The sequence below is a fragment of the Amblyomma mixtum genome, chromosome 10 (assembly GCF_055824585.1).
Source record: "Amblyomma mixtum isolate Tamu chromosome 10, ASM5582458v1, whole genome shotgun sequence".
NCBI classification, from domain to species: Eukaryota; Metazoa; Arthropoda; class Arachnida; order Ixodida; family Ixodidae; genus Amblyomma; species Amblyomma mixtum.
In genome coordinates, this window is record NC_143021.1 from 165511470 (window position 1) to 165537451 (window position 25982).

General features: G+C 50.2%; 1 protein-coding gene and 1 pseudogene across 1 annotated transcript; both read right to left on the reverse strand.

Annotated features, from left to right (window-relative positions):
* Nucleotides 1-3755: 3755 nt before the first annotated feature.
* LOC149327633 (neprilysin-4-like) overlaps nucleotides 3756-25982 on the reverse strand; it is a 35082-nt pseudogene continuing 12855 nt past the window's right edge.
* LOC149327634 (uncharacterized) lies at nucleotides 4791-8826 on the reverse strand. The gene is made up of 4 exons (XM_089563473.1): nucleotides 7809-8826; nucleotides 7266-7505; nucleotides 6593-6860; nucleotides 4791-5107 (listed from the first exon to the last, which is right to left on the reverse strand). The coding sequence occupies exons 1-4, from the start codon at nucleotides 8664-8666 to the stop codon at nucleotides 4791-4793; spliced, it is 1683 nt and encodes a 560-aa protein (XP_089419599.1). The 5' UTR covers nucleotides 8667-8826.

Sequence of the window (25982 nt, forward strand, 5' to 3'; positions counted from 1 at the left end):
CAGAAACGACACGGCGAACTCAACGCTTCCGTGCAGCGGCATCCCGCCAGCTCCGCCGAGGACGTCAAAACCCCGGCATACGGCATCCCGCACGCCGCCCTACACGGCGTCTGGCGTGCCGCTGTCAAGCTACCGCGGTTTTGGGCCGACTCGCCCGAGGTATGGTTCACCCAAGTCGAGGCCCAGTTCTCCCTAGCACACATCACGCAAGACCAGAGCCGCTGCGGTAATGTCGTCGCCCACCTCGATGTCCGCTACGCCTTCGATGTCAGGGATATCGTTGCCAATCCAGCAACGGCCAACCTTTAGGAACACCTCCTGACTGAACTCATCCGCCGCCTATAGCTCTCGGAAGGCCAGAACGTGCGATAACTACTGTCCACAGAACTTGCCGAGCGCAAGCCTTCGCAGCTCGTCCGCTGCATGCGCGGTCTAGCGGGCAACATGGAAGTGCAGGACTCCTTACTGCAAGCACTTTGGCTTCAAAGACTTCCACCGCACGTCCAGGAAATTCTGCAGGCTCAGCTTACGCTACCTCTCGACCAACTTGCCGAGATCGCTGATGGGGTCATCCAGGTCTCTTTGCCACTTTTGTCGCCCGTCGTCCAGGCTGTCGCCGCACCGCTGAACACCACGGAGCTTGCGCATCGCATCCACGATATCAAACGACAGCTCAGCTCCCTTCAACGACGCCTCGATCGACACTTGCCGGCGCGCCACTCGCAAAGCCATGACCGTAACACCACCCCGTCGCGGCAGCCTGGTGACGACAAACGGTGCTACTACCATCGACGCTTCGGGGACAGAGCACGACAATGTCGAACACCCTGCTCCGCTGGACGTCGGGGAAACGCCAACGGCAACTCGTAGACACGGCTGCGAGCTGCCAACCTGAGTGCCGTCGCATCTTCGTCACCGACCAAATTACAAAGCAGCAGTTCCTTTCGACAGCTGTTCTGACATCTGCTACCCACGAGCCCACCTTGAAGGTAACCGCCCTCCTACATCTTTTGAGCGCGGCACGGAAAACTTGTCCGCAATCAAGACTTACGGCTGGCTCCGCCTGCACGTCCATTTTAAAAACCTACGCCGTGGCCCTTATTGGAATCTTGTCATCACCGACATCATCTAGCCAGTCATCAGCTCAGACTTTTTGGCTCACTACAGCCTCCTTCTGGACTGCCGCCATGACTGTCTAATCGACGCGACAGCGGGATATTTTTCGCCAGGACAGCGAACGACTACCCACCAGCCAAGCATCAAAGTACTCGGGGGTGAAAATCATTCACCGTACCACGCCATCGTCGCCGAACTTCCCGGTTTGACGCGCCCTCGCGGGTTGCCACGTGATGTGCAGCATACCACTGTGCACTACATCCGGACCACCCCAGGCCCCCAGGTTTTCTGCCGACCGGTCGCCTTGCCCTGGAACGCATGCGCATAGCCGAAGCAGAGTTCGAAGCCGTGCTCCGTGAGGGAATCGCCCGCCGCTCCGACGGCCCACGGGCCTCGCCACTTCGCCTTGTCCCGAAGAAGACCGAAGGCTGGCGGCCCTGTGGGGACTACCGCGCCGTCAACGCCGGCACCATTCCGAACAGGTACCCCGTTCACCACATACAGGACTTCGCCCATCGCATTTATGGCTTCCACGTTTTCTTCGTGCTAGACTTGGTGAAGGCCTACACGCAGATACCCGTCAACCTAGACGACGTCCCGAAAACCACAATCATTACCCCTTTCGGCTTGTTCGAGTTTTCCTTCATGAGCTGAATACATTTGTCTCTGCTGAGCACTGTTTCAACAGGTTGCCTTTTGAGCCTAATAAGATGTCGCCTAAAACGAGGGATATCCTTGAACCTGTACGCGCACTCCTCTGAGATGTCACCGCTTCATGCTGTCTGCTCCGAATTCACCAACCAACTCGCCCCCAATACGTGCTTGGCACTCGAGTTGTGTTTCTTCATCCGCTGCCCGTAAGCGGTTTATTACGTCATAGCTTAATAAATCGTGATTGAAGATAACACCTAACACGTATTCCTTTAAGACGCCATAATCTCCAGTATGCTCAGATTACCTTGAGCCGCTTCACAGAAACAACATTGACACACAACAGAAAATTCAGAGCCGGGCCCTTTGGCGCTTATAGCGCTATGAGAGAGCTCGCACTGATAACATATCAGTTGTTATATGTAATGAAATTCAAGTCCTATGATCCAGATGCAAGTTCCTACACGTAACTTTTGTGATAAAGCCATGAACTATAATTTGACGCCGGCCCACGTTTAACAGCGCTCGCAAGCCGGAAGCGGTACACGCATTCGCTTTTTTTAATTTTTTCTTCGCCAGGATTTAGTTCGACCTTTCTTTATCTAACATAAATATTAGAACCGAAGTTATCCGATGAGCCTGCTCAATCGTCAAGTACGAAGCAAGAAATAAATAAATAGCAGAATTGACAGGCTGGTCAGATTGTATAATTACTCTACATTTTGTTCTTGCATTTCCTGCTGAAAAAATTAATGAACCTTCACTGAATATGCTGTTCACTGCCGTAATTCGTCGAGTACCGAGGGCCTTTCAATCAGCGCCGAAAAAGCGCGTTCAAATTCACCACACAAAACGTGCCTACTTATCCGTCTCGTTGACAACATATTCCGGCCACTTGGCCTGCTCTTCTGCACCACAATATTGAGGTTCAGATGCGCAGCGCGTGGAAATGCGTTGCGCGGTCGGCACACGGTCAGTAACCGCAGATGAATGCTTCAAAGGTTATAGTGTGCAAACATTGCGATGAGTTTTTTTAAATGTAAACTGACATTACATGCCGCGTTAACATGAACACTTTGGGACAAGTATCATAAGTCCATGGTTGCAGTCCGGCGCACAATGCACCCAGTAATCAACGGTGGCTCAACTTGAGCTGAAATACCACAGACATTTTATCTACACGGCTAGACGACGAGTAACTGGAGTCAAGAAATCAGTGTTATATGCGTTGCAGTCCTGCTATCTAAAAATGCGAAAAAAACGGTACACGTGCTGAAGGCAAAAAAATACTCGCCTTTCTGTAGCACCTGCAATAAAGTACCAATATTCTGTGAGTCATAGCAGAGGCCATTCCTACTTTGCCTACCAAGCTACCTACGGTGCCTCTCACTGAAAGCTTTTTGTGAACTTCCGCTGATTAGGCAGTTACTTTCACATTAATGCCGCCTGTATATGTACCGATGAAGCCAGAAATGAAGGCGGCCAAGTTGTCTCTGCAGGTTCATCAGTGACGACAGAAATGTTTCAGCAATGAGAAGCCAAAAGGTGCGTGATTAATGAAGGATCGTGTAGTAGGCAGCCCATTCCTTAGTTCAAAGTGGCGTCTTTTCGTGCTGCTGCACTACAATTATCGCAAACTGAACTATTTGCACTCTTTTAGCAGCATGTTGTCCCAGTCAATGTAAAATTATGAACGCCACCTGTGAAGTCGGCGAAAAGGCTGTGGTAATACTTTACTCGCACTAGTATACGTTACATCAGTTTAACTCGCGAAAATGTGATATATTTTATGCCCTACTGCTTTGCTGGAAGACACGGCCTGAAACTAGCCTCCAGTCGCAGCACATTTCGAGTGGTCACAATGAAAAATTTCGCGAATTCCATGCATAAGGCACGAAGGAGAAAGGTCACATATATCACAGGATGCGGCACCACTAAGAGGGCATCGTGAATGGAAACCGGAAGAGCAAACGGGCAAAGTCACGTGGTCATTCGAAAAAGGGGCACTTTTTGGTCGGGTTCATGTCTGAGCCCACGGGGCACCGGAAGGTTTTGGCGAAGGGAGCAAAGTTGGCCATCGCCTTGTTGCAGTCCCCGCCGTAGAGGTTATCAGCGTCCGCCTTTGCGCAGCTGAAGAGGCAGGCGGTGATGAAGAACACCTTCTGCTCGGTCAGCTCCTGCGACACAAGAGGGAACCCGCAAAACTTTGCGAATACGTTCTGCTGCGAGAGAGTGTCTGGGAGGATCTACGAGGCTATAGAAACAAAAACCAAATTATTGGCCGAGGATGTTTACAACATTCGATTAACTGCGAAAGCTCGGCCAAACACTGCTCTACTGATATTACATGCACGGATGATTGGAATGAGGCACACACATGATGACTGATTCAATCTGGTGACCTTTTTTAGCGGACATGCAAAAGTTGATTTTCCTCGGGCCAGAACCTCAGTGCTAAGTAGAAGACGACGATGAGTGCGCAGTGCCCCAGGACGAAATGCTCGTGTTAGGCACATGCAAGCGAGAGACGATTTTGCTATGCTTTCGACGTCCGGATTGGCGCTTTCGGCTGCAAAAGGCAAAGGTACGAAGCAGTGGGCTACAGAGTGCGGTTGTATCCTGTGTTCTCTTCTGCTGCTTTGTCTACTGCTTTTTTTTGTTGATTTAATATCTTATGACCTGGCCTATGATATACCCTCCTAAGCTAGTTGAAGGCTAAATATTCATTGCGCGAAAGTTTTGCATTTTTCTGTTTTTTTCTGTTTGTTTCGTGTGGCGCTGACCTCATAATTAGAACGCTCGGTTCCAATTGTTGTGTATCAGACGGACGCCAGGCTGGAACTGAACAAACGTTTATTGATACAGTGCCTTTTTATAGGCCGATGAACATGTGATCTGCCGACGACTGCTTGCGTGGCTGATAAGCGATACATGAAAATGCAGTGTTTAAAACATGCGCTTGCGCTATCAGTACACCACAATCCTTTCTCCTAAGATTATTTGCACAATCCAAAACTGACTAGCTAGACATCAATGCCATAACGCAAGACAGGTCGTCGAACACGCGTTGATCTTCGCGGCTCGACCGGTACTTGGGTGGCTTGGCCTGGACTCGCCCCAGGGGTTGCTTCTGGGTTAGCAGACAGCGGCTGTGGCTGCCTAGCTGTAGGAGGAAGCCTGGCGTGGTAGTCCTCACTTGTGGCTGGGTCAACTTCGAGCCGCGTCCAGGCGCTCCTCAACTGGTTGCGGTGCCTGTGATGACGCTCACCGTTGTTTAGCTGTACCACGTACGACACCGGACCTCTGACTGCCACAACCCTGGCAGCCTTCCACCTTGGACCTGGACAAAAGCTTTTAGCGTAGACCGCGTCACCGACACGAAACCTCTTAGTCTCCGGTCGTTGTAGCTCAGGCGCGTGTTGCCGGTCCGGATGGAGTCTGTCTAACGCTGACCTCAGTCTTCGTCCGAACATTAACTCTGCTGGAGATTTTCCCGTGACCGAATGTGGCGTCGTGTGTTGCTTAAACAAAAACCGGGAAATCTTGCACTGCGTCGAACCTTCCTGCTGTTTCTTCAATGCTTCTTTAACTTCTCTTACCATCCTCTCCGCCCTACCATTGCTGGCTGGGTGATAAGGTGCAGTGAAGATAGCACGTACGCCATTACACTTCAAAAACATTTGCAACTCTGTGCTAGTGAAAGCTGTGCCGTTATCTGAAACGATAACGTCAGGTACACCATGTGTCGCAAACATCTTCCTTAAGCTGTTGACGACAGCCGTAGCTTTCATGGATGGCATGATTTCGACTTCAGCCCAATTGCTGTACGCGTCTACCACGACTAAGAAAACTTCTCCTTTCACTGGGCCAGCGAAATCAATGTGCAGTCGACTCCAAGGCTGATCTGGCTTGATCCAAAAATGAACTGGAGCCTTGGGATCGCTTTGACGGTTACTCTGGCATGGCTGACAGTGCCGAACAAACTCCTCAATTTCGTGGTCCATCTTCGGCCACCACATGAGCCCTCTAGCTGATGCTTTCATGGCACTCATCCCTGGATGATTTGCATGCAGGAGCTGAAGCACATTCTCTCTTGCTGCGGTTGGAATTATGACACGATTCCCCCACAGTATGCAATCACGATGCAATGACAACTCCGACCGTCTCACCTCATAAGGCGCAAACTTGCTGTCCACTTGTGTTGACGGCCAGCCACTGAGTAGCCATTCCTTTACCCGGGATAGAACCGAGTCCTTTTTGATCAGCGCAGCAATGTCCGCCGCTTGCAGCGGTGCGCAGTCGACCGCTTCCAACAAGAGCACGTCCCCAGGCGGTCTTGGCTCGTCCTCGTCTCCCGGGGCTGGTAGACGACTGAGTGCATCGGCGTTGGAGTTGTCTTGGCCTCGTCTGTACTCAAGGTGGTAGTTATACGCAGACAACAGTAAAATCCAACGAAGCATTCTGGGCGACACAACTTCGGGCACTCGCTTGTTCGTGTTAAACAGGCCGAGTAATGGCTTGTGGTCTGTTATCACTGTAAATTCTCGCCCAGCTAGGTACTGGTGGAACTTTTTTACGCCAAAGACCACAGCCAAACCCTCTCTATCAATCTGAGCATAGTTGCGTTCACTGACGCCAAGAGTGCGAGAAGCATAAGCTATGGGCTGCTCCTTCCCGTCATCCGCACGATGGGCTAGCACTGCTCCCACCCCCACAGGCGATGCGTCGCAGCACAAAATTAAAGGACGCTTGCAATCGTAGGGCACAAGTACGGAGTCTGAGCTGAGTAAATTTTTCAGTCTCTCAAAAGCCCGCTGATGCTCACCTGTCCACTTCCATTCGTGGTCACGGTCGAGCAGTCGATAAAGCGGTTCGGCCGCTTCCGTCCTGCCCTTGAGGAAACTGCTGTAGAAATTCAGCAATCCCAAAAAGGCTTGCAGCTCCTTTTTGCTTGCGGGCGCAGGCGCTTGCCGGATGGCGTCCGTCTTGCTTCGGCTGGGATGTACTCCTGAGTCATCAATCCTGTGTCCCAAGAATTCGATGCTCGTTTGGTTAAATTCGCACTTGTCCTTGTTCACTCGTAGCTGTGCCTTCTGCAGACGCGATAGCACAGTCTCTAATCTCTCGGCGTGCTCTTCGGCGTTACATCCAGAGATTAATATGTCATCCAGATAAGCTTTCACTCCGGGAATGCCCGCTAACAGCGTGTCGATGACTCGTTGAAACACCCAAGGTGCGACCGAAATTCCAAACGGTAGCCGCTTAACCTTGTACAGTCCCTTTATCGTGTTAACTGTGAGCACCTCAGCCGTCTCGTCGTCTAGCGTAAGCTGCTGATAAGCTTGGGCTAGATCCAACTTGGTAAAAAACTTGCTTGAACTTAGAGCTGTCAGCATTTCAGCTGTAGTGGGCAAGGGGTATCCACTGCTCTTAATAGCTTTGTTTACGGTACTGCGATAGTCGCCGCAAAGACGTAAAGTTCCATCTTTTTTTCTTACCACTACCAGTGGTGTTGCCCAGTTGGAGTAGCTGACGGGCTCCCACACACCTTGTTGCACCAAGCGGTCCACTTCATTGGCCACGTCGTCCTTGAGGGCCAGTGGAACTGGTCGACTTTTGAGGAACACCGGTTGGGCGTCATCTTTCAGTTCGATGTGAACTGGCGGTCCGTTGAAGCCAGGAAGGTCCCTGCGAAACACTTCGGGAAATCGCGAAGGCACGTCCTCCACGTTTACTTGCTGTATTCCCCGCAAGCCAATACCTAACGGGTTAAACCAGTTTCGCCCAATCAGGCTGTTACCTTGCTTCTGTACTACGAGCAAAGGTAGCTTCGCCTTCCTGCCTTTGAATTCCACCAAGACACTTGCTTGACCCAGCACGGGTAACGCCTCCTTTGACCAGGTTACGATAGTTGTTCCAGAATCTTGCAGTGGTATTTTACCGTGATTCCTTTCAATAACCATGAACGTATCTTCACTCACAATTGAGCACGATGCGCCAGAATCAACCTCCATCGGAACTTTTTGCCCTGCAATCATTACTTGAACCATGAACTTCTGTTCTTGCTCATTCACTTCGCACAGGGAAAACAACGCACTCATTTCGTACACGCCCTTGCGCTTATCTCCTTTCTTCTTTTGCTCATACGCTGTCTTCCGAGAAGTTCTACTATCGTCTTTCGACCGACAAGCCTTAGCTATGTGTCCAACCCTTTTGCAGTTGAAGCATGTCGCCTTTCTAAAACGGCACAAATGTGGAGCGTGCTTACCGTTGCACCGGTAACAGCTGGACCCCTCCGCTGGGGTGCCTTGCTTCGCACGGGTTGCTTGTACCATTTCCTGGCCGTCCGTCTCGTATCGACCGTGCTTGCGTATGTCTCGCTGTTGCTTAGCGGTTGCTTCTGCAGTTGTGGCCAAGTCATACGCAACCTTAAACGTAAGGCTGTGTTCTGCGAGAAGTCGCTGCTGAACCCCTTCGTTCCGGAGTCCGCATACGAAACGATCCCGCATCATGACGTCCAACGGGAGTTGGGCGCTGCCAAAACCGCAGTCTTCGGCTAGCTTCCGTAGCGCCGTGACGTAGTCCGCAACCGTTTCCTCGGCAGCCTGGTTTCGCCTGTAGAACAAAAACCTTGCATACAGCTCCGAAGGCTTTGGATGCAGGTGCTTGCGAACGGCAGTCTTGATTTCTTCGTAGGTTGCTGCTGTCGGTCGTTGTGGCTTCACCAAAGTTACGATGAGCCCGTACACTTCTTCGCCGCAGCTGCTCAACAGGACTGCTCTTTTCTGCTCTTCTTTCGTTATCTGGTTCGCTTCGCAGAACATTTCCAGGCGCTCGACGTATTCGTCCCATGACGCGTTCGTGCCGAGACGATACTCGCCGATCCTTCCGACGGCCATCGCCGTCGCTGCCTCGTCGCCAACTGTTGTGTATCAGACGGACGCCAGGCTGGAACTGAACAAACGTTTATTGATACAGTGCCTTTTTATAGGCCGATGAACATGTGATCTGCCGACGACTGCTTGCGTGGCTGATAAGCGATACATGAAAATGCAGTGTTTAAAACATGCGCTTGCGCTATCAGTACACCACACATTGCGCGAAAGTTTTGCATTTTTCTGTTTTTTTCTGTTTGTTTCGTGTGGCGCTGACCTCATAATTAGAACGCTCGGTTCCAATTGTTCAGATCTTTAAGCCTTCAGCGCCAGTTTGTGCAAAACGTGAATAAGTAGGTAGCTTAAGAGCGTGGTCACAGCAATTGCGAAGCTGAAGTGGGGACAGCCTGCCATTGACCAGCTATCTCGCCACTTTACAATAACTACAGCAATCACGCCACTTTACAACAATTATTTCCAGGAAGCGGGAAGGATGTGCGAACAGAACGTGCTATTAAAAGCCAAACAGACACAGTCAACAGAAGTGATGAGATGGCTTGGGGAAACGGTGCTGTTAGGATACACATATGAAGGAAGCCAAGAGTCGCTGAAAGAAAGGGCAGCATGTTGCCTTCTTCACTTCCAGCCCAACGTACTTACGCAAGTTATTTCTTACTGACAAGCCCGAAAGACAAAGTAAAACGACGCTATTTTAATTTCTCTTGTTCCGTTCCATACACACAAACAAAAAAAGCTACAGAGAATGTTTACTACATTCGAATCGGAGCGAAAGGACCCATTTGTGCTACGTAGAAGACGACAGTGAGCAGGCAGTGCAGTGGGACGGTGCAGATGGAAGTTGATGAAGACAACGCTCTCCAATGCACAGCGCGAGACTGTGGTGCAGTTCAACAAACGTTGAGTTCAACACGACGCGTGTTGGCTGTGGCGATAGCCTAGTGGCCTCGCTCAGCGTTCCTTAAAGGATATCTGTTCACGCAGCCACGGGTTCGACTCACTCATGGATATTTATTAAATTTCTTTTTCTCTTTTTCATGGTTTGACCACTAACTCAGCTGAAGGTCAGAAAAAGGCACCCGACTATCAAATCACGAGATCCGTTAGTGAAGCTTTCGCTTTAAAAAACTGATACTATTACGTCGTTGAGAGCAGATGTATGCGTGAAATGCACAGCACAAAAATCTTACCACCAGCAAAGACGGCTCACAGATACCGATAGCTGCACACAAGTCTTTGGGAGCGTCGCCCACCAGCCACTTCACTTCTTCTTCCTTGAGCTACTCTTTAAGAGCCACAGCACGCCTTGATTTCTTTCGCGCGTTTTGCGTAAGGCGACCCGCGCGACTGTCGCTCGCCGTGTGCTAAAGAAGATGGGCTGGCACGAGCACGGGCTACACAAAACGCTGGGATATTCGTTGCGGCTGACACCGCCAGCACCGCCTCCGCCGACCACCGCGTCGAAGAACCAAGCATTGAGCTGGTTAGTGGCCCGGGGGATAGATGAAGCCACGGGATCTGTGTTTTAGGATTTGCGCGCAAGCTAGGGTTTGCAAGCTAGGTGACGCGGAGCTACCGCAGCGGAGCTGTCACTTAGCTTACCAAGTGCCACCAGGACTGCACTTTCGCCTCTCAGGCTGCACTAGTTTTTGTGGTTGACCTAGCACCAAGCGGAGTTAAAGCTTCGCCAAAGTTCGTTTGTATCCGCCGCGGTGGCTCAGTGGTTATGGTGCTCGGCTGCTGACCCGAAAGACGCGGGTTCGATCCCGGCCGCGGCGGTTGAATTTCTTTGAAGGAGAAATTCTAGAGGCCCGTGTACTGTGCGATGTCAGTGCACGTTAAAGAACCCCACGTGGTCGAAATTTCCAGAGCCCTCCACTACGGCGTCTCCATAGCCTTAGTTGTTTTGGGGACGTTAAACCCTATAACCCAAACCAAAGTTCTATCTGTGCTCGCGTACGTGTTCTCTGTTCTGGCGCCAAGGTAACTCTACTGCCACGTATCATTGTAGTGTACGTTCGTTTGCGCTCAAGGCCGCACGGAAGGTGTGTTATCAATTTTCTTCGTGCCGCGAGAATCGACCGGGCAAATCTCGGTTGATTACAGCCATGAGGAGCCGCATCTGCGTTTTTCCAGATTACTGTAGATGATTTTGACCTATTATCTCGAAGTTTCCTTGCCGGCTTTAAAGTGAGCGATGCCGCGAGCGGCGGGCATTCGTAGTTCGCCGACTGACGAACACGTTTGTTGCTTACGCCGCAGCCGAGTGATTCAGTTCTTTTGCGGGCTCAAGTCAGCCCAAATAAAGAGCTTCGTTTACAAGTCTTGTTGCTTTCTTCTTGACCGCTGGACTGCCATTACTACAACGTGACATCTGGTGGAGGTGCTGGGTAGCGTTTCATGTACCGGTCACCCCCTCCAAATCGTGACGCCAGCCCTCTGAGTCATTCACCGAAGGGCCTGAGTTCAGTCCACCGCGCAAGCCGACGTCGTCTGCTAGGGGACGCACCTCAGTTCGGGACTCTAACGGAGTCTACCCGGAAGCGAAACCAAACAGCAACGTCCGCCATGAGCTTTGTCCAGACGTCGACTCCAATCATACTGCAGCGGCCCCGGGTGCCACCAACCTTCGACGCTTCGCCTGGAGCCGACCCCGAAGAATGGCTGGAACAGTTCGACTAGGCAGCTATCTTTAACAACTGGGACGATGTCATGAAATTTAGGTACGTCTCCTACGCCTTGAAGGAACCAACAAGATTCTGGTTTGAGAATGAGGAAGCTAACCTTACGAACTGGGAAACCTTCAAGGAGCAGCTTCTGAAGATTTTCACAAACATCGTGAGAAAGGAGACAGCCCAGCAGCTGCAACAGTCTCGCATACAAGATACAAACGAGACCATTGCAGTGTGCACTGAGGAGATGAAGCGTCTCTTCCGGCGTGTCGACGCGAGAATGAGGAAGAAAAGGTAAAGCTTCTTATGCGAGGAGTTAAAGAGCAACTCTTTGCCGGCGTCGTACGAAGCCCACCTAAAACCGTCGCGTAATTTTCAGAAGACTTATCCGTCGTGGAAAAAAAATCTTGATGCCAGAGCCCGCCAGTATGACCGCCAGCAGCGCGTTTTCTCAGCAAGCTGCCTGGACACCGCTAACGACGACAAGCTGCGGAAGGTTATGCGTCAAGTTTTGCGAGAAGAGCTCCGACGATTGCTGCCAACGGGACGCAGCCGCAGCTTACAGCGCTCACTGACGTCATCTGGGACGAGGTTCAACAGGCCTTGCGTGTGACGCCGAGAACCACGCAGCATCTGCAGCCCCCAGCCATAAGTTGCGCCGCAGCAGTGCGCCGTCCTGCACCTCGACGACCGTGCCCAAGCCACTATCGCCCTCAGCCAGCTGCGCCGGACCGCCGCCCTCTCGCTCCAACCCGCCCGTCCTACGAGCGTCGCACACGGCCGAGGAAATGCGAAGAGTGGAGAACTCACGACCAGCGCCGCACACTATGCTTCCACTGTGGCGAAGGCGGTCACATCCTCCGGCACCGCCCATGCAGAAGAATGGGTATCCGAGGGTTCTCTTACGATGCCCCGCTCGAGGAGTTTTTGCGTCGGGAAGAATGCTCATCGCCGAGCCGCCTATCACCTCCCTGTCTCCATCGTCACCGCGCTTTGTATGTCCTTGCCGAGGTTACGCCGTGTGTGGACGCTCCCCCAGCGCCTGAAGGTTAAACTGAATAAAGCCGCCTCTGGGGGTGAGGTTGCTTCTGAGCGCAAGAACAAAGATCCTCCACCGACGAAAACGCAAGAACATGCCTCACATACGACGACACGGCCAGACCTGAAGCTTTTACCGCTGCCCAGAGAATTAACGTCGGAGTACGCCCACCGCAGCCTCACTACTCGACGAAGCCGAGATCGGGCACCGATGACAACGTGCAATACGAGAACGCGAACAAGTGACCTTGAAGTTACGGTCGACGGTCACGCGGTTACTGCCTTGGTCGACACGGGAGCTGACTACTCCGTCATAAGCTGGCCACTGGCTGTCCGACCCAGAAAAGTAACAACAACTTGGGATGGCCCCTGATCCGCACCGCAGGTGGTAACGTTATTATGCTGTGAGGACGCTGCACAGCGAGACTTAGAGTAAATGGGCGAAGCTATGCTACAACATTCCTGGTCCTACAGCAATGCTCGCGAGGCATGATTTTGGGAATGGACTTCCTGAATGAACATCGGGCGATCATCAACCTTCGATCTAAGTCGATCAGGCTTTCCATGGACAAAACCATACCTGCTGCGACATGCGCAACTCCTCACGCTGCCTAAACGTCCTCGACGAAGCATTGAGCATGCCGAGCCGATCGAGTGTCGTCGCCTGCATATGTACTGGAGTCACCGAAGATGCCGATGGCGTCGTCGAGGGGAACACCCAGTTATTCCTGGATCGAGGACTAGGCGTCGCAAGGGGAGTCGCCCTGGGAGAGTGGGCAGGACGGCAGCAGCCTTTACAAGATGCCTAATCGTTGCACGTTCGTCGCGCAGATCCTCACCGCTGTTGCTGTTTCGCTTTTTTGCGACTTCGACTCAAGAGCGCCGGCGCAACCATCAAGCTTGCGGCACGTGGATGGGACCACCAGTTTTGCTGCGGACTGCCATGTCACCCTTGTTGGTGATATACCTGGCGTGCTCCCTTGGGCACCTGAGGGCTTCCCACGTGCCTGTCTGCATCGTGCAGTCACCATCGGCCCTTGGTCTGCGTCCATTCTACCTCGGACTATAAATCGGACCGCACCGGCTACCGCTTCAGTGAGCAGGACGGCAGAGGCCTTTACAAGATGCCTAATCTTTGCATATTTTTCGTGTAGGTATGTTACCACAAGAGTGTTCACTGCGTTCGATCTCATGATCGTTGTTTGATGCTGTTTTCCTGCCCACAGAGATTTGCTAGCTTCTGTTCAAATGCTGTATTTTGCTTCTCTCGCCTTCTACAAACGGGTACGTTGAATAAAACCTAGGCCTCCCTAAACGATCACTCTCAGCTAGCTCGTCTAAACATCTTAGCGGGAAGCGGGCAACGCGTTCCAATACTGACTTGTCTTCCGCTCTGGAGGTGGGAGACGTGCTTTCTCAGCTCTCGCAACTGCTTGCTGGTCAAAAACGAATCGCTAGTGACATTACAGATATTAAGAAATCTTTTTCCGCTCGTCTTGATGATCTTGAAGCTCGTGTCTCATCATTCGAATCATCTGCAACTCTTTCAGCCTCTGAGTGTTCGAGCGCTAACCTGCGTTCGGACATTACCTCCTTAAAAAACAATATCCAACCTGGTTGTAAAGAATGAAGACATGGAGAACCGGTCAAGGCGGAACGATCTTGTTGTGCATGGTCTATAAGAGAGTCCTTATGAAGATGGCAACAGTTTATTGTATAAAATCTGCAAAATATTTACTGAAAAGCTTCGCATAGAATGTCCGCGCATTGAGCGTTGTCATCGCATCGGCAGACCCAGTGATGGACGTACACGTCCTGTCATACTAAGGATCCTTGACTTTAGTTAGAAGATCGTTGCCATGAAGAACCTATCGAAACTCAAAGGGGAAGATTTTTACATCACAGAGGATTTCTCTTCGAGTGTCCGCCCCTTCGTAAGAATATATGGAATGCATTTTCCTCGCTTCGTGATGGTGGTACGAAAGTGAAGCTTCGGTACGACCACGCTTTCATTGATGGTGTCAGGTACACATGGGATGAAGCCTCGAGTAGCTTGAAACAGGACCCCCACAAGATGTGACCGAATCTTCTCAGCCTCCTTTGTTGTCGTGCCACGAAACTAACGAATCTACTGAGCTCCCTCCGTTACCACGTTGACGTTCACCTAGCTCTCCAACCAGTCTCGTTGTCTTAAATCTTCATGCTAGAAGGATCCCAAACTCCCTTATTTCGCGCTTGTGTCCTCTCATGACCCTCACACTATTGGCATCACTAAAACCTGACAACACCCTGACATACTCGTACATGACTGAATTTACCCCACCTGGTTACCTTGATATCCGTGCCGACAGGCATGAGGGTAAAGGCGGTGGTGTAGCTTTACTTTTGCGTTCATATCTTAGACTTTCTGTACTACCTGCTCCTTACAACACAGAGTAAATTTGGTGCAAGCTTTATTTAGAAAAACAAACTGTTATTAATCGCGTTTTTTACCGAACCCCTGGAACCTCTGCTGATGTACTGCACTCTGTTGGCCAGTTCATACATAGCTTTTCAGTATCACACATCATGTTCATGGGTGATTTCAACGTGCCAGGTATACACTGGCCATCGATGTGTTATTCTGGCGTGAAGCTTCTTTAGCAAAAGAGATGGTGGATACATCGTTCTCGGTTGGACTCACTCAAATAGTTACGCTTCCCACCAGGGTAAATTCACTGCTAGGCTTAATCTACCTAAGCCACAACCTAATAGAGACCGGGTTTCAGTGTACGGTTGTCGATGGTATTTCTGACCATGCAGCAGTTCTCCTTACCCTGCCCCGCTTCTCTAGTAACACCAGAGTACACCTTCACGTCATTTCTGGATATCCATCATTCTGACGACATCTCCGTAATCGACAAACTGGCTCAGTGCTTCGACTCCTTCTGCGGGCTCAGCCGTGACGGCGACCGTAATGACCTTGCTGAATATTTGGAAAAAAATTTTAGACTGCACATTAAACTGCCTGTTCCCGTCAAAACGAAGAAAGGAAATCCTGCTCTCCCTTGGATTAATCGCGATGTTTTGCAGATGTCACGTCGTGTGGCCCGGCTGAGGCGCATGACACGTAACAGTAACCCTGACGCTGGTGCTCGATTTAAAGCTGCGAAAAACAAACTTCGGAATAAAATGCATTCTGCTAAAGATTTATACTTCCGCGTTCAGCTCCAAGGGCTGCTAAGAGATAACCCTCGTAAATTTTGGCGCTCTGTTCTACCCTCAAACATTTCATCCACCTCATTCGTTATTAATGAAGAAATTGTGACTGACCCTGTTCAAATATCCGATGCGTTTAATGCCTACTTTCCCTGTCTTTTCACGTGATAATAACATGATTCCATCCTTCAGTCTTCCTAATCATGATCATTCTATCTCTGATATCACGGTTAGCACTCCGAGAATTTTAAATCTTATCTTGTGCCTTCACACAAAAAAATGCGCTGGACTGGACTGTATCTCAAACATCTTCCTCGCACGTTATTCCCTTTGGTCACCTTGATATCTCTAAATTATTTTTCAAAAATTTCTATCTACTGGCATTGTATCTTCCTCATAGAAACTCGCCAATGTGCTCCCTGTCTATCAATCCGGCAACAAACAACTTGTTTCTAACTATAGGCCGATCTTTTTAACTGCAAATTCATGTAAGATCCAAGACCACATTATTTGTAAACACATTATGGAATTTCTTGAAGCAACTAATCTTCTTCATAGGGCTCAACACGGGTTTAGTGAGGGGTTTAGTACAGGGACTCAGTTAACCGAATTTGCACATGACATTCTTATCAGCATAGATGCCGGTAACCAAACTGATGCCATAGTCATCGATTTCTCAAAAGCTTTCGACACAGTCCTTCACTCTAATTATTATGCGAACTAAAAGTAATTCTCAGTGACTCTCAACTCGTTGACTGGATTGCCAAATTCCTCTTGCACGGCTCCTAGTTTGTTCGCTTCAACTCCGTCGATTCTTCCTTAGCCGATGTAAACTCAGGTGTTCCCCAAGGCTCTGTCATTGGCCTTTTGCTGTTTTTGCTCTACATTAATGATTTACCTGACAGTATATCAATAAATCACCTTTATTTCCTTTGAGAAGGAGGAGTACGGGACTAAAGGCTCGGACAGCTTGACGAGGTCCCGACCCCTTACTAGTTGGCAAACAGCAAGATGACGGCCAGTCATACATCAAAGTTACAAAACATAGAAGTATCAAAGACACACTGAAGGTGGCAAACACAAAAGAAACACAAACAACAATGCCAGTACAAATAACTAACAGTATAAACAGAAGCTGTCGCGAACAAAATGGAATTCTTATTTTAGTCCTGCAAAAAAAACAAGTTGGCAACAGCGTTTGACGGTGTCGTTTCGGTTACAGGTAGGATCAAACTCCGCACGGTTTAGTAAATTTAGCAATGAAGGCAGCGTGTAAGCTATTGTTCATCGTAGGATGTCCTAGGGGTGGGCACGGACCATATATCTTTGTATCTGGTTTGACGATCACTTGTGTTCACCTGTAGTCTTGCAAGACGAATTGCATAATCCATATGAAATTTAATGAAAGCTTTATAGCGTACAATCAACCTATAATTGTATAAACAAAACACATGAAGAATATCAAACTTAAAAAAAAGAGGCTTCGTGGAGAAAGTGTAATGTACATCAGCAATATAACGCACGGCTCTTTTATGCAGTAAATGTAGCCTGCGCAAATTGGTCACACCAGTTGTGCCTCACATCATGTTACAGTACTGCATGAGAGATAGCACTAAAGCATTGTAAAGCACAAGATTCACTTTATAGTGAAAGATCCGTCTATACGCCGATGATTGCGTACTGTACCACACTATCAACTCTGTCAATGATCGCCTCCTTCTGAATGAGTCTTTTGGTATGTTCCGTGACTGGTGCAATACGTGGCAGATGAACATCAATTTCAGCAAAACAGTTGTCACGTCTTTCACCAACCGCCTATCACCTTCTAATTACGACTATGCCTCACTGCAAAGGGTTCATGCCTATAAATATCTTGGCGTCATTTTTTCTCATAATATGACATGGTCAAAACACATCGATTACATCACAGCTAAAGCTCTTAAAAAGGTAGGTTACTTGAGGCGCACAGTACGGGATGCTCCTAAAGAGGCTAAATTGCTCATGTACAAAACTCTAATTCGCCCTATTCGTGAACACGCTTCTAATGTTTGGAATCCATACAAGCAATACGAAATTGAGCAAATAAAATCTGTACAACGAAAAGCTGTAGGATTTATTTTCCACCGCTACGACTTTCATTTTTTACCCTCACCTGTGATGTCTTCCTTAAACTTAAGCCCGCTCGCATCCCGCCGGAAAACTGAGTCCTTAAAACTCCTCCGCTCAATAGTCGATTCTGGTAATTGCCTTTCAGAGGGTAAGCATATCTCGTTTTCAAAACCATCTGCAACCAGGAGCCATTACGATCTTAATATCCAACCTTTTTTTGCCCGCACTAACGTTTTCAAATACAGCTTTTTTCCGTAAGCCGCCACGGTGGCTCAGTGGTTACGTTGCTCGGCTGCTGACCCGAAAGACGCGGGTTGGATCCCGGCCGCGGCGGTTGAATTTCCTTGGAGGAGAAATACTAGAGGCCCGTGTACTGTGCGATGTCAGTGCACGTTAAAGAACCCCAGGTGGTCGAAATTTCCGGAGCCTTCCACTACGGCGTCTGTCATAGCCTTAGTCCATTTGGGACGTTAAATCCCATAAAACCAAAACCAAACAGCTTTTTTCCGCGCACTGTGGAGAATTGAAATTCTCTGCATGGCAACATTCGTGCATTATCAATTTGTGATTTTCCGTCTGCAATTGAGTCGTAGCATTGTAGGGTGCTGTTTTCAGCGTTTATATATGTAATGCTTCTCTTGTACCCTTGTATGAGTGAATTTGTTCCACATTTTATGCACCCACTCCTGCTATTGCCCTAGAGTGGGGCTACAGTATTTTGAAATAAATCAATCCGAAATGGCCAAGCCCTGGTGCTGCTAACTAATTTCACCAAAGAGTACCGGGATCTAAACAAAGGTACAACGATTGCTTTTCTCGACGTGCAGGCAGACATCAGAGACGCAATTGCCCTCCCTGATCAACCCGTAGAACCATCTGACCGGAGCCAACAACGTACGTTTGATATCAACCGAGCATCGCCATGGAGCAGACAAGACCAAATACGCAGCCTTCTTCAAAGGTACAGTGATTGCTGCTCATCAGCATCGAATGTGCGACGAACCCGGCTTGCCAAGCACCGCACTGTCACAGACCAACACGCCCACCCACTGCGAAAGAGCCCCTACCGCGTATCACCGCTAGAACGCCAAGCTATCCGCAAGCAAGTTGAGGAAATGCTTCGTGACGATGTCATCAGGCCATCAAGGAGCCCCTACGGAGCACTAGTCGTACTAACGAAAAGAAAAGACGGCACCCTTCGCTTTTGCGTCGAATACCGCCGCCTGAACAGCATTAAGAAGAAGGACGTCTAACCCCTCCCCTGCATGGACGACACATTTTATCGGCAGTGCAACGCTAAGTACTTCTCATTGATGGACCTGAAGAGCGGCTACTGGCAAATTGAAGTCGACGAAAGAGATCGCGAGAAGACTGCGCTCATCACTCCAGACAGACTCTTCTAGTTCAAGGTGATGCAATTCGGCCTCTGCTCTGCCCCAGCGACGTTCCAGCCAGTAATGGATACAGTGCTCGCAGGCTTGAAGTGGCAAATTTGTCTAGTCTACTTAGATGACGTTGTTGTCTTCTCCTCAAACTTTGAAGACCACCTCAGAAGGCTTCGGATAGTGCTGGAAACAACCAAGTCTTCAGGCCTAACACTGGAACCAGAGAAGTGCCACTTCGCCTACGAGGAGCTGCTGTTCCTTGGTGACGTCGTAAGCAAGGATGGAGTTCGCCCGGACACTCAGAAGACGGCTGCGATCGCAGAGTTTCCACAGCCTAATGACAAGAAAGCTATACACAGATTCCTTGGATTGTGCGCTTATTACCGGCGATTCGTCAGGAAGTTTCCGCGCATCGCTGAACCTTTCACCCAACTTACCAAGGCTGACGTGCCTTTTAAATGGGAAACACCGCAAGTGGGTGCTTTCGAAGAGCTGAAGCGCCCTTTACAGTCGCCTCCTGTGCTCGGGCACTTTGATGAAAACGCCGAAACCTAAATTCATGCCGATGCAAGCAGTGTGGGCTTAGGAATAGTCCTCGTTCAGAAAAATGGTAGACAGGAGAAAGTTATCGCGTTGGCTTCCCGTTCACTGTCGAAAGCCGAGGCCAACTTTTGGACCACCGAAAAAGAATGCCTCGCCATTAATTGGTCCATTTCGAAATTTCGCCCCTACCTGTACGTACGACCATTCAAGGTTGTGAGTGATCGCCATGATCTGTGCTGGCTAGCCAATTTGAAAGATCCCTCCGGCCGCCTTGCTCGTTGTAGCCTGCCCCTTCAAGAATTCGACATAACTGAGTCAACAAATCTGGCCGCAAGTATTCCGATGCAGACTGCTTGCCGCGAGCCCCCGTCGACGCAGCACCAGAAGAAGAAGACGGCGACGCTTTCCTAGGACCGGTAAGCGCCAGCAGTTTCGCGCAGCAGCTGTGCTCGGATCCTGAGTTGCAAAGCCTAGGTGATTATCTATCTGAAGGGCAAGACTACATCGCCTCCCCGTAGGTTCAAGCGCCAGTTGTCGTCCTTCGTCTTTCACAATAATGTCCTCCTGTAGAAAACCTTCGCGCCGAACAGGGCAGTGCATCTTCTTGTAGTACCCAAAAATCTCAGGCAAGAAATTATGCACGCACGTCATGATGGGCCGACTGCAAGGCATCTCTGGATTGCTCGCACGTTCCACAGCATCCAGGAGAAGTAGTGTTGGCCGCGGCTAGCTGCTGACATTCCCCCTAAACGTGAAAACGGGCCGTGAGTGTCATCGACGCGAAACGTCTCCGATTACGCCAGCCGCACTCCTGAGGCCCATAGCACCTCCAACTAAGCCCTTTCAGGAAATAGGCATGGACTTCCTTGGCCCCTTTCCGACTTCATCATCAGGTAACAAGGGGATCATCGTGGCCACCGACTACATGACCCGCTACGCCGAAGCAAAAGCATTGCCTAATGGTACCGCAACAAAAGTCGCAAAATTTTTTGTCGAAAGAATTTTCCTGCGACATGACGCCCCCGAAGTGCTCATCACAGACTGAGGAACGGCGTTTACAGCAGTGCTGACGGAAGCCATTTTAAACTACAGTCAGACATGCCATCGGAGGACAATTGAATATCATCCGCAAACCAACGGACTCCCAGAGCGTCTGAACAAAGCCATCGCAGACATGCCCTCCGTGTACACCGCCGTCGAACACAACACGTGGGACACCATTCTGCCCTACGTGATCTTCGCCTACAACACTGCCGTCCAGGAGACAACCAGGTTTGCCCCATTCTAGCTTGTAAACGGCAGGGAGCCCACGACAACACTCGACGCAATGCTCCCGCACGTTTCAGACGAAGACAACCTCTACGTCGCCGTCTACCTTCATCGCGCCGAGGAAGCCTGAATACTTGCGCGGCTTCGCATTAAAGACCAGCAGAGCACAGACGTCCGACGCTACAATCTGCGCCGACGAGACACGCATTACAAGCCGGTGATATTGTTTGGATATGGACGCCAATTCGCCGCCGTGGATTGAGTGAAAACTTGCTGCGACGCTATTTTGGCCCAAACAGGGTTCTCCGTCGCATGGGTGACCTCGACTATGAAGTCATCCCCGACGGCACGACCCTATCTCAGCGACGACGTACACGCCCGGAAGTCGTATATGCCGTACGCCTTAAACCATGTTACGAACGCTAAAGGACACGAGGTTTGCATTCTCCGTGTTTATTTCCATTTTTGAAGGACCGAGGCGATGCTTCTTTGGGAGGTGGGTAGTGACACGTATCATTGTAGTGCCCGTTTGTTCCCGCCCGAGGACGCAGGAAAGGAGTGTTATCATTTTTGTTCGTGACGCAAGAAGCGACCAGGCTAATCTCGATTGATAACATTTATGAAGAACTTCATCTACGTTTTTCCAGATTACTATAGATGATCTTGACCTATTATCCAGAAGTTTCCTTGCCGGCTTTAAATTGAGCGATGCCCCGAGCGGCGGGCATTCGTAGTTCGACGATTGACGAGCACGTTTGTTGCTTGCGCCGCTGCCGAGTGATTCAGTTCTTTTGCTGGCGCAAGTCAGCCCAAATAAAGAGCTTCGTTTACAAGTCTTTCTGCTGTCTTCCTGACCACTGGACTGCCGTCACTACAACGTGACACTACCAAAAATCACCCGCAGCGCGCCGACAACGGAAGCTAAAAGCATTTCATGCTTAATACATGAAGGCAACGTAAGTGCTTGATTTTGTGACCCGATGCTACTTTCATATGCAGTTAAAGTATTTGTATCGGCACCGTCGTCAACAATTTGACACCTTCTATTCGGAATGCTTGCATAAAGTGTTCACTTTCTAGGTAAGTGATCACTTGTCGCCCGTCAAACACAGCCCTTGTCCTGAGCTACGTGGCGCTGTCTTATCGCGTCGCATCTAAACGTAGATCATCTTGCTTGCGATAAGTGCACTTGGGGACAGTGGGTTCTAAAAAGATAGAGCTGTAGAAATTTTAATTTGGAAGCCCAGTCCAGCGCTCCCAGCTGTGTGTGAGGCAGTGATCTACGAGCACATCATGGCCGCCGTGACGTTCCTGGAGCCGCTTAGTTCCAGGAAAGGCACATGTGACGTTGTCACAAAGTGCGTGCATGCTTGTCCTCCTTTATTGTTTTGCGACCGAAGTGGCCACGGCTGGCCACGGCGCCGGTTCTTCGCAAACATGTCGAGACGCGGTGGCGATAATTTTGCACCCCTCGCGGGGCCAGTTGACCGCTCGCGACACTGGAGGATCAAGGCCGCTCCGCCCCCTCCCCGGGATTATGGTCGGGAAACGAGCGATTACACGAGGTGGGGACGGGAAGTGGCCGGTTGAAGGCCCCAGCACCGTTCCCGACCTTGGCAGGGTAGCATATCTTTCCTCGTTAGGACCGTACCTTTCCCTCGCGTCCCCTTCAGTTTCTTCCGTTTATTGTCCCCCATTTTCAACATCTGCGAATTGTTTGCACACTGTGCTTTGAGTTGTTGTTTAGTTGTTGTTTGTCACGAGAACGCAGTGGCGGGAAAACCGCGAGCCGGGCAGTTGGCTTGGAGATTTCGGTGCGTGCGGACGTGTGTGAGGTCAGCCAGGGAAGCGTTCGGCAAGCGAGCTAAGGCGGGTGTCTGGCGCGTAGAGCGCGGCGACGGCGGCCCCGACGACGCGTGGAAGACACGTGGCCCAAGTTCGTCCGTAGCCCGATGCTCCCTGCGACCGGACCTTGCCACTACGCAGCTAAGCCACCGTTTCTCACCACTCGCTTTACTCTTTTCTTTTGTCCTGTCACTCTTTCTTCTCGTAACCTTTTCTACTGCATTGTTTGTTGTTGTAACGTGCCGTATAGTAATCGCCCTGATGTTTCCTTCTATGTGTTAATTGTATTGTTTGTGTTCTCATTCTTTGTTTATATTCGCCTCGCGCCTGTGTATTTCCGCAATTTTGCTTGGTTTGTTTTGTAACCGTTTGTTCTTACCCAAGTAAAAGGGCTGCTAAAGAAACTTGCCTACGCCTCATGCCTCCGGTCAACGGCTAATCAGGCGTGGCCCCTATCGCCGGTCAGCAGTCGATCCTCATCTTTTGCACGCGGGGTGGAGAAGTTTGCGGCTCCTCCCTCTCCGAAATTACGGAGAGTCCAATGGTGGGCAGGTTGGCTCGATTAATTATAATTTCAGCGCCAACCAAACATCAAGCAGTCCACAATATCGCGACAGACGTGCCGTTCCAGTCAGCATGCCACGGGCATGCTGCATGCAGGCATAACAGAGGTCTTCGTTGCTTTTTGTTGCGAAAGCAACATTACGCGAGTCCCCGAGCCATTTCACGGAGCTGACGAAATGCCATACTGCGCACGCGCGAGGAGCAGCGACGTCACATGGCGCACAGCTAGCGCGCCGCCGCCGTCGCTGCGCGGGTGCCTCAGAGGCGCCGCCACCGCGCTCGCCAGTGGCGCATGAGCAGAAGCGGCGCATAGGTAGCGTGCCCGGGCCGCCGCCGCTGCCGCGCGCTCTCCATCCCCCCACTCTTTCTTTACGTACAATCCTCCAGAGCTAAACCACTGCCAATTTTTTTCTTCACTCAAGGCAACTTGTGGTACGTTGCGCGACGAAGCGATTGCAGGGTGGTTCATCTAAAATTTTTACGCACTTTTTAAAAATAAGCTTTTTGAGTTAGATGACCGATGTTTTCGGCATAGTATCGTCAGCAGTGAAGCATATCAGAATACAGAATACGGAAAAGTAGACTGCCATCAACATTCCTGGCTCCGAATGCCTGTCCGTGTCACGCATGTGGTTCCTTCAATAAAGTCAAGCACTTATCACATCACGAAAACGTATATTGACCAAGGCACCACGCGCTACGGACATGAATTTATCGGAAACTCCTCTGGAATGAAATGTGTGTGCGTGTTTGTGTGCGCGTGTGTGTGCGCGTGTGTGTGCGCGTGTGTGTGTGTCAGTGTGTGCGCGTGTGTGTCAGTGTGTGTGTATGTGTTCCGGCGTTTAGTGCTATGCCCGAAGTACGGCCACTGGACACCCTTGTGGGGTATGATTCAACACGGGCCAAGCGGGCATTTCTGTAGAGCTTTTTTTCTCTGTCTTTGATCTATATTTTTGTGGGGGGAGGTGGGGAGGGGTAACACAAGCGCATTCTCTAAGCCCTTCAAGAAACGGCAGTCAGTGAGTGTGTGTGTGTTCTGGTGTTTAGTTCTATGCCCTAATTACAGCCACTGGACTACCTTGTGCAGTGCCATTTATCACGGGCCAAGCAGGCGGTTTTGTAAAGCTTTTTTCCTCTGTCTTTGATCTGTTTTCTTATGGGGGGGGGGTTAACACAAGCGCATTTTCTAAGCCCTTCAGGAAACGTCAGTCAGTGAGTGTGTGTGTGTTCCGGTGTTTAGTGCTATGCCCGAAGTACAGCCACTGGACACCCTTGTGGAGGTGTCATTTATCACGGGCCAAGCAGGCGTTTTTGTAAAGCTTTTTTCTCTGTCTTTGATCTGTTTTTTATGGGGGGGGGGGGTTAACACAAGCGCACTCTCTAAGCCCTTCAGGAAACGTCAGTCAGTGAGTGTGTGTGTCTTCCGGTGTTTAGTGCTGTGCCCGAAGTACAGCCACTGGACACCCTTGTGGAGTGTCATTTATGACGGGCCAAGCAGGCATTTTTGTAAAGCTTTTTTCCTCTGTCTTTGATCTGTTTTTTATGGGGGGGGGGGGGGGTTAACACAAGCGCATTCTCTAAGCCCTTCAGGAAACGTCAGTCAGTGAGTGTGTGTGTGTGTTCCGGTGTTTAGTGCTATGCCCGAAGTACAGCAACTGGACACCCTTGTGGAGTGTCATTTATCACGGGCCAAGCAGGCGTTTTTGTACAGCTTTTTTTCTCTGTCTTTGATCTGTTTTTTTTATGGGGGGGGGTTAACACAAGCGCATTTTCTAAGGCCTTCAGGAAACGTCAGTCAGTGAGTGTGTGTGTGTGTCAGCGTTCCGGTGTTTAGTGCTATGCCCGAAGTACAGCCACTGGACACCCTAGTGGAGCGTCATTCATCACGGGCTAAGCGGGCGTTTTTGTACAGCTTTTTTCTCTGTCTTTGATCTGTTTTTTTATGGGGGGTTACACAAGCGCATTCTCTATGCCCTTCAGGAAATGTCAGTCAGTGAGTGTGTGTGTGCGTGTGTGTGTGCGTGTGTGTGCGTGTATACACACAGACACGGGGCAAACTTCGATGAAGCTCGGAAAGCCGCCGCGGTGCCTCAGCGGTTATGGCGCTCTATTGCTGATCCGAACAACGCGGGTTCTATCCCGGCCGCGGCGGTCGAATTTGCATGGAGGCAAAATTCTAGACGCCCGTGTACTGTGCGATGTCAGTGCATGTTAAAGCACCTCAGGCAGACGAAATTTCCGTGGCCCTTCCCTACGATGTCGCTATAGCATGAGTCGCTCTGGAGCGTTAAAAACTCCAAAAAACCATTATTCATGGGACGTTGCTCGGGAAGAGCATCCTGCGTTTTGCATGTCCCACCGATTGCAGTACATGCATTTCATAGCAGTGTTACATTGCTTAACCGCTGTACCACTGGGCTAAGATTGGTATGAGGAATCTTGTGGATCTATCAATGCTAAATAGAGAATGACAAATTCGTCGTATATAGTCATTAACCCATTATCGCTATCCAAACAACGTTTAGCCCTGAAGAGTGGGTCCGAACAGGGGAACCAATGTAAATACCAAAGTTCTAGCACACCTAATTTCGATATAGGCTAACTACGCAAACCGACAGTAATTTTTAACAGCTTGGAGCTCGCGAGAACCCATGAAGGTCTCGCTTTTGTAAGGCGTTTGTCTGGGCTGTGTGCTGCGC

What these genes read in the sequence shown, in the direction of transcription:
- LOC149327634 (XM_089563473.1), bottom strand. Translation starts at nt 8,666, where the DNA reads ATGGCCGTCGGAAGGATCGGCGAGTATCGTCTCGGCACGAACGCGTCA. An exon ending in GGGCAACACCACTGGTAGTG is followed by an intron (nt 6,861 to 7,265) that starts GTAAGAAAAAAA and finishes TCGCGTCTGCAG; the next exon opens with AAGGCACAGCTACGAGTGAA. An exon ending in CCACGAATGGAAGTGGACAG is followed by an intron (nt 5,108 to 6,592) that starts GTGAGCATCAGC and finishes GCTTTTGTCCAG; the next exon opens with GTCCAAGGTGGAAGGCTGCC.